Source organism: Salmo salar, chromosome ssa12 (assembly GCF_905237065.1).
Source record: "Salmo salar chromosome ssa12, Ssal_v3.1, whole genome shotgun sequence".
Lineage (NCBI taxonomy): Eukaryota > Metazoa > Chordata > Actinopteri > Salmoniformes > Salmonidae > Salmo > Salmo salar.
In genome coordinates, this window is record NC_059453.1 from 94,362,100 (window position 1) to 94,374,365 (window position 12,266).

General features: G+C 46.6%; 1 protein-coding gene across 1 annotated transcript in view; it reads left to right on the top strand.

Moving 5' to 3' along the window:
* Nucleotides 1-12,266, top strand: part of LOC106566214 (semaphorin-3D) — a 132,750-nt gene that overhangs the window by 43,935 nt on the left and 76,549 nt on the right. The window contains exon 2 of the mRNA XM_014134089.2: nt 1,742-1,959. Within this exon, the coding sequence (XP_013989564.1) occupies nt 1,818-1,959 (142 nt within the window). The 5' untranslated portion in view covers nt 1,742-1,817. The remainder of the gene's footprint in view (nt 1-1,741; nt 1,960-12,266) is intronic.

Sequence of the window (12,266 nt, forward strand, 5' to 3'; positions counted from 1 at the left end):
TTGGAGTACTTATTGCGTTGTGCCCTTGGTTTAGATGAAGGGAGCTGGAAAGCTGCCTGGGTCCAGGGTAAGGAGTTCACCTTAGGCTTTATTTAGGATCCACGTCAGCACTCTGTCTTGTTGAGCCAGCTCCTTGTTTTAGAGAAAGGAAAGAGAGAGAGAGAGAGGATAGAGGCAGACAGAGGAAAGAGAGAGAGGAAAGAGACAGAGAGAGGAAAGAGACAGAGAGACAGAGAGAGGAAAGAGATAGAGAGACAGAGAGAGGAAAGAGATAGAGAGACAGAGAGAGGAAAGAGACAGAGACAGAGAGACAGAGAGAGGAAAGAGATAGAGAGACAGAGAGAGGAAAGAGACAGAGACAGAGAGACAGAGAGAGGAAAGAGACAGAGAGACAGAGAGAGGAAAGAGACAGAGAGACAGAGAGAGGAAAGAGACAGAGACAGAGAGACAGAGAGAGGAAAGAGACAGAGAGACAGAGAGAGGAAAGAGACAGAGACAGAGACAGAAAGAGCGAGCGAGACAGACAGACAGACAGACAGACAGACAGACAGACAGACAGACAGACAGACAGACAGACAGAAGGGTTCTCTCTTCCTTATCTGATCATAAGCTACCTCTTGTCAGTTCATAACTACGCCTGTCTAGCTAAGTTATGAACATAAATGTGACCGACTGCCTCGATTCGGTCTTATGTGGCAAAATTTGAAACTGTGTTTTTTATATTGGGTAAAAGTAGAGACTCAGAGCTACAAAATGCTATATCATACGCTGCAGTTGAGGAACACTGGGAAAGGAATTCTGCTTTGAAAGTTGCTAAACTTGTAAACCAACTTTTCAGAAAAAGACCCTTGAATGTTTTGGTACCTACTGGAGAGATCTTCTACACCCATTCAGCATCGCTCACACCCTCTTAAGCCTTAGGTCCACCCATCTCTTTAAGGATTCACATGTGAGGCCATGTACTAAACAGAGTGAGTACGGTAGTGTAGTAAACAACCAAAGATTTCAAGACTAAAAGTGGTAAAAGTAGTAGCCTACAATAAGGACAAACTCCAGGTAAAAAATACACTTTATCTAGTCTTTGGCCTATATCCTAATCTGACTTTGAAAGTGTCCAGATAAAAATATTGTATAATTATTTCATAATTATTAGATGATGTTTACCCAGACACACATGTCTAAATTGATCATGTGAAATAAATGCCATAACCCCCCCTGAGCCACGTCTAACTGGACGGGTCACTATTGTCTAGACATGTTCACATGTTCACGAAATACTATAGATGGCTGTAATCACCCCCAGATACACCTGGCTAATTTGATGGGTCATGTGATCACCTGGCGAAGAGGAGTCTTTTGTTTAGACATGTAGCTAGCTAGCTAAACAATGAACCGGAATAATCCTGACTCATACTACTATCAATACAAACATTGTCATAGCTAACTAGCTAAACAATGGACCATAATCCCAACCCCATAGCTACAGTACAAACGGATTGTCATAGCTAGCTAGCTAAACAATGGACCATAATCCCAACCCCATAGCTACAGTACAAACGGATTGTCATAGCTAGATAACCAACTAGGTTCAATGTTATCTAGCTAGCTAGACTTGCCTAGTTAAATAAAGGTTAAATAAAAAATACATTAAATAAACAAGTTCCTGCTTAGGTCTTCATTTTCAGGAAAAAGCCCTACTTGGACTTGTTTGAAAGTGTTTTTTTTTTCTTCTCCATGACAGTTTGCCAACGTTAGAAACTGCTGAGACGATCCACAGGGTGATGTGACAGCAGCGACCACCTGTTCTCACTAAAACGATGAAGATGAGGATCCTGGGGCCAGGGAGGTTCTGTGTTCTGCTGGGTGTTTCCCTCCAACTGCTTCTGTTGCTACCAGACACGTCTTCTACTGCTGCAACCTGGAGCCAGAGTGGACCCCGTCTGCAGCTCTCACACACAGGTTGGTTAGCATCTCATATCCGCTCCTGTTTTACTCTGAGAAACTCTGGTACTTGATGTACTGGGGAGCTCTGGTACTTGGTGTACTGGGGAGCTCTGGTCCTTGGTGTACTGGGGATCTCTGGTCCTTGGTGTACTGGTCCTTGGTGTACTGGGGAGCTCTGGTCCTTGGTGTACTGGGGAGCTCTGGTCCTTGGTGTACTGGGGAGCTCTGGTCCTTGGTGTACTGGGGAGCTCTGGTCCTTGGTGTACTGGGGAGCTCTGGTCCTTGGTGTACTGGGGAGCTCTGGTCCTTGGTGTACTGGGGAGCTCTGGTCCTTGGTGTACTGGAGAGCTCTGGTCCTTGAAACTGCAACACTTCTGGTTTTCAATATGGCTTTCTAATTAGGGAATAGGGACTGATTCGTTTAGACAGAGTGGTGGTAATGTCATTGGGGGAAAAGGATGTACAATGCAATTGGGTAGGAATGGCTAAGTGGGATGGGGGGGTTTTATATGATATTGTAAAAAAATCTGTGAAGTAACACCTGCAGTCCTCTGCACGGCGAGCAACAACCTTGTTTTTACAAATGCTGTCGGCATGTCGATCCCCAACACAAATAATTAAACTCCCCTGTGTTTATCAGCAGGAGAGGAGATTATCAACTTTATTTCACCCGATGGGAGAAATTATCTTGAAAATTGTGTTTGTTTTTTAATGAAGTAAGTGACTATCCATGGCGTTTGTGTTTGTATTTATTATGGATCCCCACTAGCTGCTGCCAAAGGGTCCAGCAGAATTAAGGCAGTTATACATTTTAAAAACATTACAATATATTCATAACAGATTTCACAACACATTAAGTGTGTGCCCTCAGGCCCCTACTCTACTACCACATAACTATAATGTGTGTGTATAGTGTGTATGTTATCGTGTGTGTGTATGCATGTGTCGATGTTTGTGTTGCTTCATACTCCGATAAGGTATATTTTTATCTGTTTTTTTTTTTAAATCAAATTTTACTTCTTGCATCAGTTACCTGACGTGGCTCTATGTAGTACTGTGCTCCTCACATAGTCTGTTCTGGACTTGGGGACTGTGAAGAGACCTCTGGTGGCATGTCTTGTGGGGTATGAATGGGTGTCTGAGCTGTGTGCTAGTAGTTTAAACAGACAGTTCGGTGCATTCAATATGTCAATACCTCTCATAAATACAAGTAGTGATGAAGTCAATCTCTCCTCCAGTTTGAGCCAGGAGAGATTGACATGAATATTAATGTTAGCTATCTGTGTACATCCAAGGGCCAGCCGTGCTGCCCTGCTTTGAGCCAGTTGCAATTTTCCTAAGTCCCTCTTTGTGGCACCTGACCACACGACTGAACAGTAGTCCAGGTGTGACAAAACTAGGGCCTGTAGGACCTGCCTTGTTGATAGTGTTGTTTAGAAGGCAGAGCAGCGCTTTATTATAGACAGACTTCCCCTCCCATGTTAGCTACTGTTGTATCAATATGTTTTGACCATGAACGTTTACAATCCAGGGTTACTCCAAGCAGTTTAGTCACTTCAACTTGCTCAATTTCCACATTATTAATGACTAGATGTAGTTGAGGTTTAGGGTTTAGTGAAGGATGTGCCCTTGGGAATGGATTGAGGCTGAGTGGGGATATCCAACTCGGAACCCAGGGTAGCGTAAATAAAGCTCTCATCGGCCCCAGAGTCGATGAGGACCCGGAGAGACTTCGACTGGTTCCCCCACAGCAACATGGCATGAAAAGGGATGTGAGTAGGGAGAGAGGAAAAGTTCTGTATGGCCAACAGAGTACTCGCTCCTACCAGTAAGCCTGGTCTTTTAGTGGACAGGTGGAGACGAAATGACAAGTAGTCCCGCAATACAGGCAGCTCTTAGTGTGAAGCCTGTATAGCCGTTCAGCTGGAGAAAGCCTAGCTCTGCCCAGTCGCATAGGTTCGGGAAGAGGTGAACCGGCAGCCTTCGGAGACTATCGGAGAAATTCGGGTAGCCCCGGGTTCTCTCGGCCATGGAGCCGTCAAGGACTTCTTGGACAGCTCGGAGGCGAGATGGAATCCTTGGCCGGGCGAGTGGAATCTCCTCTCCTTTCTTCGTTGCCGGTGTCACCCATCAATCCGAATGGTCAAGGTGATGAGCGAGTCGAGATCCGTCGGTAGTTCTCGGGTCATCCTTTCCTTCCTCAGAAACTCAGTGGAGGAACATGTTGAACAACGAGCTTCCGGGTTGCAGGGACTCTAAGCTGCCAATGTGCGGAAATCCACTGCATAGTCTGCCATACTGCGGGAGCCTTGCCGAAGCTGGAGTAACTTCCGGGCAGCCTGTCTCCCGGAGAATGGAGTATCGAAAACCTTATTTACTTCTATCATGAACTCCTCCCGACTGAAGCATACTGTTGTTCCCATACTGCTGTAGCCCAGGCGCGAGCCCTCCCGACATCAGCATGATGAGGTACGCTATCTTAGAGTGGTCCGAGCAGAAGGAGGAAGTCTGCAACTCAATGATGAGTGAACACTAAGCGAGAAACGCCGGACAGGTGCCTGACTCTCCATCGAAGCACTCCGGGGGGAGGTATGCGGGGTTCCCGGGAAACTGGAGTGACGGCACTGCTACCAGCCAGGTTACTGAGGGGCTGGGGGTTACCGTTGTGGTAGGCTGCCTAGTAGCAACCCACGGATTTGCTCCAACAATGTGTTCAAGGCTTGGTCGTGACGTTCGGCCAAGCTCTGGAACCCTGCCATCAGATCACAAAGCAACTCCTCGTGCATTCCAATGATAGCTTCTTGGGAGGGGAGGACGTTGCGGATCTGGTGGGTCTGTCATGACCAGATCGAACTGTCACGTTTAGGTAAGACCCAGAACGGCAGGCAGTCTCAGGGTCAAGGCAGGCAGGGGTCAATATCCAGAAAGGGCGTAAAGGGACCAGGACGGCTGACAGTCTCAGGGTCAGGGCAGGCAGGGGTCAATAATCCAGAACGGTGGGGTAAAGGTACAAAACGACAGGTAGTCTCAGGGTCAGGCCAGGCAGAATGGTCAATACCGGGAAGGACTGGAAAACAGGAGCAAGAAACAGGCAGGAGCAGGGAAACAAACAGTGCTAGGTTTTGCAAACAAAACAAACTGGCAACAGACAAACAGAGAACACAGGTATAAGTACCCAGGGGATAATGGGCGACACCTGGAGAGGGGTGGAGACAAGTACAAAGACAGGTGAAACAGATCAGGGTGTGACAAGCAGGGTTTTGTAACACCATAACACATTCGTTTTTTTTCCCAGCAACATACTATGATTGATAATGTAAAGGCCTGAAATCTGAAATCTAACCATTACATTTACATTTTAGTCATTTAGCAGACGCTCTTATCCAGAGCGACTTACAGTAGTGAATGCATACATTTCATACATGTTTTCTCCGTACTGGTCCCCCATGGGAATCAAACCCACAACCCTGGCATTGCAAACACCATGCTCTACCAACTGAGCCACACGGGACCCATCAGCGGTGTTGTTGTTGTCTTGTTGTACAGCCAGACTCTCTCCTGGTTTTATAGCCCAGATCCTCAGACAAACAGTAGCAGAATGGGGGAGAACAGAAAAAAACTACTGAACGATTGTTGTAGTGGAGGAAGGAAAGAGGGGATATGGTCTGTTCGGTACAACAGAGGATTTGTACTGTAGGGCCAGGAGATTTAGTAGGTTGCGTGTTTAAAAAGTAGGCATGTTCATGTTAATATCTATGTATTCACAATCTATTACGTAGAACAGGGCTCTTCAACTGGAGGCCCGTGTGCCAAATTTGGCCAATGATTGATTTTATTTGGCCCCCCAAGTTTTTAAAAAACAAAACATTATTTTCACTGTAAAATCTCTAGGCAATCAGCTCAAAGTCATTTTTAACTTAGGAAATATGTTCCCAAAGTATTACGACGCATAAATAGATAAACATACAGCATATCGGATCCAAGTGTAATCGAGGTTTGAAATGATTGTCTAATACTGTATCCATTGGGCTTCTTGTGGTCACTAATCTACTAATTATTTGTAATTATATTCCGGTCCCGTGACCATGTGCTCAAGAAAAAAACAGCCGGTGGCTGAATTTAGTTGGGAACCCCTGATGTAGAGACTTAAACTATGGCCCTGAGTTTTCCTGGTCGTGTCATGCAGTCATTAAGACAGATAAATCATGATGTACTTTTACTGCACAGTTTCATGTCCATCTGTCAAGCTGTGTGGTATAATCTCTCCCTGGAGGGTTGTCTGCTTGTCGGGACAGTAAAGCATTAGTACTATACCTGCTAGGAAAACACGTTCCTCCTCTCTCCTCTCCCTCTCTAATCAGTAACGTCTGTGTGTCTAACAGGCCTGCCTTTTTGTGTGTCTGAAAGGCCTGCCTCTCTGCGTATCAAAAAGGCCTGCCTCTCTGTGTGTCTGAAAGGCCTGCCTCTCTGTGTGTCTGAAAGGCCTGCCTCTCTGTGTGTCTGAAAGGCCTGCCTCTCTGTGTGTCTGAAAGGCCTGCCTCTCTGCGTGTCTAACAGGCCTGCCTCTCTGTGTGTCTAACAGGCCTGCCTCTCTGTGTGTCTGAAAGGCCTGCCTCTCTGTGTGTCTGAAAGGCCTGCCTCTCTGTGTGTCTGAAAGGCCTGCCTCTCTGTGTGTCTGAAAGGCCTGCCTCTCTGTGTGTCTGAAAGGCCTGCCTCTCTGTGTGTCTAAAAGGCCTGCCTCTCTGTGTGTCTGAAAGGCCTGCCTCTCTGTGTGTCTGAAAGGCCTGCCTCTCTGTGTGTCTGAAAGGCCTGCCTCTCTGTGTGTCTGAAAGGCCTGCCTCTCTGTGTGTCTAACAGGCCTGCCTCTCTGTGTGTCTGAAAGGCCTGCCTCTCTGTGTGTCTGAAAGGCCTGCCTCTCTGTGTGTCTGGAAGGCCTGCCTCTCTGTGTGTCTGAAAGGCCTGCCTCTCTGTGTGTCTAAAAGGCCTGCCTCTCTGTGTGTCTGAAAGGCCTGCCTCTCTGTGTGTCTAAAAGGCCTGCCTCTCTGTGTGTCTAACAGGCCTGCCTCTCTGTGTGTCTGAAAGGCCTGCCTCTCTGTGTGTCTGAAAGGCCTGCCTCTCTGTGTGTCTAACAGGCCTGCCTCTCTGTGTGTCTGAAAGGCCTGCCTCTCTGTGTGTCTGAAAGGCCTGCCTCTCTGTGTGTCTGAAAGGCCTGCCTCTCTGTGTGCCTGAAAGGCCTGCCTCTCTGTGTGTCTGAAAGGCCTGCCTCTCTGTGTGTCTGAAAGGCCTGCCTCTCTGTGTGCCTGAAAGGCCTGCCTCTCTGTGTGCCTGAAAGGCCTGCCTCTCTGTGTGCCCTCCTGTTAGCGGTAGATAGTGGAAAGCGGTCAGAGGGTCAGAGGGCTGGAGGATAACACCCTGTCAGTGTGTGTGTGTGTGTGTGTGTGTGTGTGTGTGTGTGTGTGTGTGTGTGTGTGTGTGTGTGTGTGTGTGTGTGTGTGTGTGTGTGTGATAACACCCTGTCAGCTCCCTCCTCCTTCAGGATGCGTGGTCTAGGCTGGGTTCCTGAGGTCACTCTCTGGGGTTAGCTCTGACATACAGATAGTCAGAGAGAGAGGGCTCTGGGGAGGGAGGGAGGGAGGGAGGGAGGGAGGGAGGGAGGGAGGGAGGGAGGGAGGGAGGGAGGGAGGGAGGGAGGGAGGCAGGGAGGGAGGGAGGGAGGGAGGGAGAGATATGACCATATTAGAGACATATAGTTCCCTCAGATTACACGGACGTATAAAGAATTCGAAAACAAATCCAATTTTGATTAACTCCCATATCTATTGGGTGAAATACCACAGTGTTCCATCAGAGCAGCAAGATTTGTGACCTGTTGCCACAAGAAAAGGGAAACCAGTGAAGAACAAACACCATTGTAAATACAACCCATATTTAAGTTTATTTATTTTCCCTTTTGTACTTTAACTATTTGCACTTCATTACGACACCGTATATAGACATAATATGACATTTGAAAATGTCTTTATTCTTTTGGAACTTTTGTAAGTGTAATTTTTACTGTTAATTTTTGCTTATTTTTTGTTTAAGTTTATTTTCCATTTCACTCGCTTTGACAATGTTAACATATGATTCCCATGCCAATAAAGCCCCTTGAGGTAAACTGAATTGAGACAGAGAGGGTGGAGCACATATCCTAGAAAGTCTGGTCAAGGGCTCCTCCTCTGACACCAGATGATTAAACAATGTTTTATGTCTAACCATATTTCTCTGTTTTTGTTGGTCAGTGATACTGATATTAGGAGGGGGGGGGGGGGTGTCATTTAAACTGTGGTGAACTCATTTGAGTTATAAAAGTGAAGCGAACGATTAAACAATTATCGTTCATCGCTGGCAGATCATTTGGGGTGGTGTGTGCGTGAGAAGAGGCAAGGGGTAAAGAGAGGGAGTCGTCTCATGGCACAATGCAGCACCAAGTGTAATGTGTTGTTGTAAAGCTGAACACTGAGAACAATACGAGTCATTTAGATCAACACCTGATGAAGCATATGACTGGAGCCAATCGTAGCACAGCTGAGAAACTATAGAGAGAGAGACCTCGTACAGAATTGACTACTTCCTGCTGCTGGCACCATATTGACGGTTCTGTGTGTTTTTCCTAATGAGCAACATGAAGAATGTGTGTTTGACTGATGTACTGGAAGAGCCCGGGTACGTGCAGTCTAGCTGTGGCATATTGAGCAGAGGCTATCGGAGGTTTATGTGTGTGTGTGTGTGTGTGTGTGTGTGTGTGTGTGTGTGTGTGTGTGTGTGTGTGTGTGTGTGTGTGTGTGTGTGTGTGTGTGTGTGTGTGTGTGTGTGTGTGTGTGTGTGTGTGTGTGTGTGTGTGTGTGTGTCTGTGTGTGTGTGAGGTAGTGTGTGTGCTTGAGCAGAGGCTGTCGTAAGTGCAGCTGTCAAAATAATAGGAGGAAGTTCACACACATCAGGTCTGTGTTGTTGGTCAGAGACAGAGAGACATGAGGTCTGTGTTGTTGGTCAGAGACAGGGAGACATGAGGTCTGTGTTGTTGGTCAGAGACAGGGAGACATGAGGTCTGTGTTGTTGGTCAGAGACAGGGAGACATGAGGTCTGTGTTGTTGGTCAGAGACAGGGAGACATGAGGTCTGTGTTGTTGGTCAGAGACAGAGAGACATGAGGTCTGTGTTGTTGGTCAGAGACAGAGAGACATGAGGTCTGTGTTGTTGGTCAGAGACAGGGAGACATGAGGTCTGTGTTGTTGGTCAGAGACAGAGAGACATGAGGTCTGTGTTGTTGGTCAGAGACAGAGAGACATGAGGTCTGTGTTGTTGGTCAGAGACAGGGAGACATGAGGTCTGTGTTGTTGGTCAGAGACAGAGAGACATGAGGTCTGTGTTGTTGGTCAGAGACAGAGAGACATGAGGTCTGTGTTGTTGGTCAGAGACAGAGAGACATGAGGTCTGTGTTGTTGGTCAGAGACAGAGAGACATGAGGTCTGTGTTGTTGGTCAGAGACAGAGAGACATGAGGTCTGTGTTGTTGGTCAGAGACAGAGAGACATGAGGTCTGTGTTGTTGGTCAGAGACAGGGAGACATGAGGTCTGTGTTGTTGGTCAGAGACAGAGAGACATGAGGTCTGTGTTGTTGGTCAGAGACAGAGAGACATGAGGTCTGTGTTGTTGGTCAGAGACAGGGAGACATGAGGTCTGTGTTGTTGGTCAGAGACAGAGAGACATGAGGTCTGTGTTGTTGGTCAGAGACAGGGAGACATGAGGTCTGTGTTGTTGGTCAGAGACAGAGAGACATGAGGTCTGTGTTGTTGGTCAGAGACAGAGAGACATGAGGTCTGTGTTGTTGGTCAGAGACAGGGAGACATGAGGTCTGTGTTGTTGGTCAGAGACAGGGAGACATGAGGTCTGTGTTGTTGGTCAGAGACAGAGAGACATGAGGTCTGTGTTGTTGGTCAGAGACAGAGAGACATGAGGTCTGTGTTGTTGGTCAGAGACAGAGAGACATGAGGTCTGTGTTGTTGGTCAGAGACAGAGAGACATGAGGTCTGTGTTGTTGGTCAGAGACAGAGAGACATGAGGTCTGTGTTGTTGGTCAGAGACAGAGAGACATGAGGTCTGTGTTGTTGGTCAGAGACAGAGAGACATGAGGTCTGTGTTGTTGGTCAGAGACAGAGAGACATGAGGTCTGTGTTGTTGGTCAGAGACAGAGAGACATGAGGTCTGTGTTGTTGGTCAGAGACAGAGAGACATGAGGTCTGTGTTGTTGGTCAGAGACAGAGAGACATGAGGTCTGTGTTGTTGGTCAGAGACAGGGAGACATGAGGTCTGTGTTGTTGGTCAGAGACAGGGAGACATGAGGTCTGTGTTGTTGGTCAGAGACAGAGAGACATGAGGTCTGTGTTGTTGGTCAGAGACAGAGAGACATGAGGTCTGTGTTGTTGGTCAGAGACAGGGAGACATGAGGTCTGTGTTGTTGGTCAGAGACAGAGAGACATGAGGTCTGTGTTGTTGGTCAGAGACAGAGAGACATGAGGTCTGTGTTGTTGGTCAGAGACAGGGAGACATGAGGTCTGTGTTGTTGGTCAGAGACAGAGAGACATGAGGTCTGTGTTGTTGGTCAGAGACAGAGAGACATGAGGTCTGTGTTGTTGGTCAGAGACAGAGAGACATGAGGTCTGTGTTGTTGGTCAGAGACAGAGAGACATGAGGTCTGTGTTGTTGGTCAGAGACAGAGAGACATGAGGTCTGTGTTGTTGGTCAGAGACAGAGAGACATGAGGTCTGTGTTGTTGGTCAGAGACAGAGAGACATGAGGTCTGTGTTGTTGGTCAGAGACAGAGAGACATGAGGTCTGTGTTGTTGGTCAGAGACAGAGAGACATGAGGTCTGTGTTGTTGGTCAGAGACAGAGAGACATGAGGTCTGTGTTGTTGGTCAGAGACAGAGAGACATGAGGTCTGTGTTGTTGGTCAGAGACAGAGAGACATGAGGTCTGTGTTGTTGGTCAGAGACAGAGAGACATGAGGTCTGTGTTGTTGGTCAGAGACAGAGAGACATGAGGTCTGTGTTGTTGGTCAGAGACAGAGAGACATGAGGTCTGTGTTGTTGGTCAGAGACAGAGAGACATGAGGTCTGTGTTGTTGGTCAGAGACAGAGAGACATGAGGTCTGTGTTGTTGGTCAGAGACAGAGAGACATGAGGTCTGTGTTGTTGGTCAGAGACAGGGAGACATGAGGTCTGTGTTGTTGGTCAGAGACAGAGAGACATGAGGTCTGTGTTGTTGGTCAGAGACAGGGAGACATGAGGTCTGTGTTGTTGGTCAGAGACAGGGAGACATGAGGTCTGTGTTGTTGGTCAGAGACATGAAGACATGAGGTTTGCGTTGTTGGATGGAAACAGGTAGACATGAGGTCATTGTCCTCCACAGGCCTGTTTACATTGGTCCTAATCCACATTTAAGTCAAACCTCCCCATCAAAAAACACAAAAAAGGGGAATTTCAGTTGAAAAGGTTGCTGTACTGTTCGTGTTAATGTCTATCTGTCGGCAGGGTTTCTGACTTCAGAGGTTAACTTCCAAAAAACAGAGGAATTGAAGCCCACTCAGAGAGAGTAAAAACATATGTCGTAATAATAATGTTTTATCAGTTACACTGCTGACAGTACACACACACACACACACACACACACACACACACACACACACACACACACACACACACACACACACACACACACACACACACACACACACACACACACACACACACACAGTCAACACGTTGCATGGTGAAACAACCATTCAGTGCTCATATCATCATTCACACAGATCTGGTTTCAAACTCTTCTGTCTGGAAGGACTTGGAGTAAAACTATGAATGTTTGGAAGCAAAGTAACTGATGAACCCAGTTTACATAACATACCTACATAACATACCTACATAACATAGCTACATAACAAACCTACATAACATAGCTACATAACATACCTACATAACATACCTACATAACATACCTACATAACATACCTACATAACACACCTACATAACATACCTACTTAACATAGCTACATAACATACCTACATAACATACCTACATAACATACCTACATAACACACCTACATAACACACCTACATAACATACCTACATAACATACCTACATAACACACCTACATAACATACCTACTTAACATAGCTACATAACATACCTACATAACACACCTACATAACACACCTACATAACATACCTACATAACATACCTACATAACATACCTACATAACATACCTACATAACATACCTA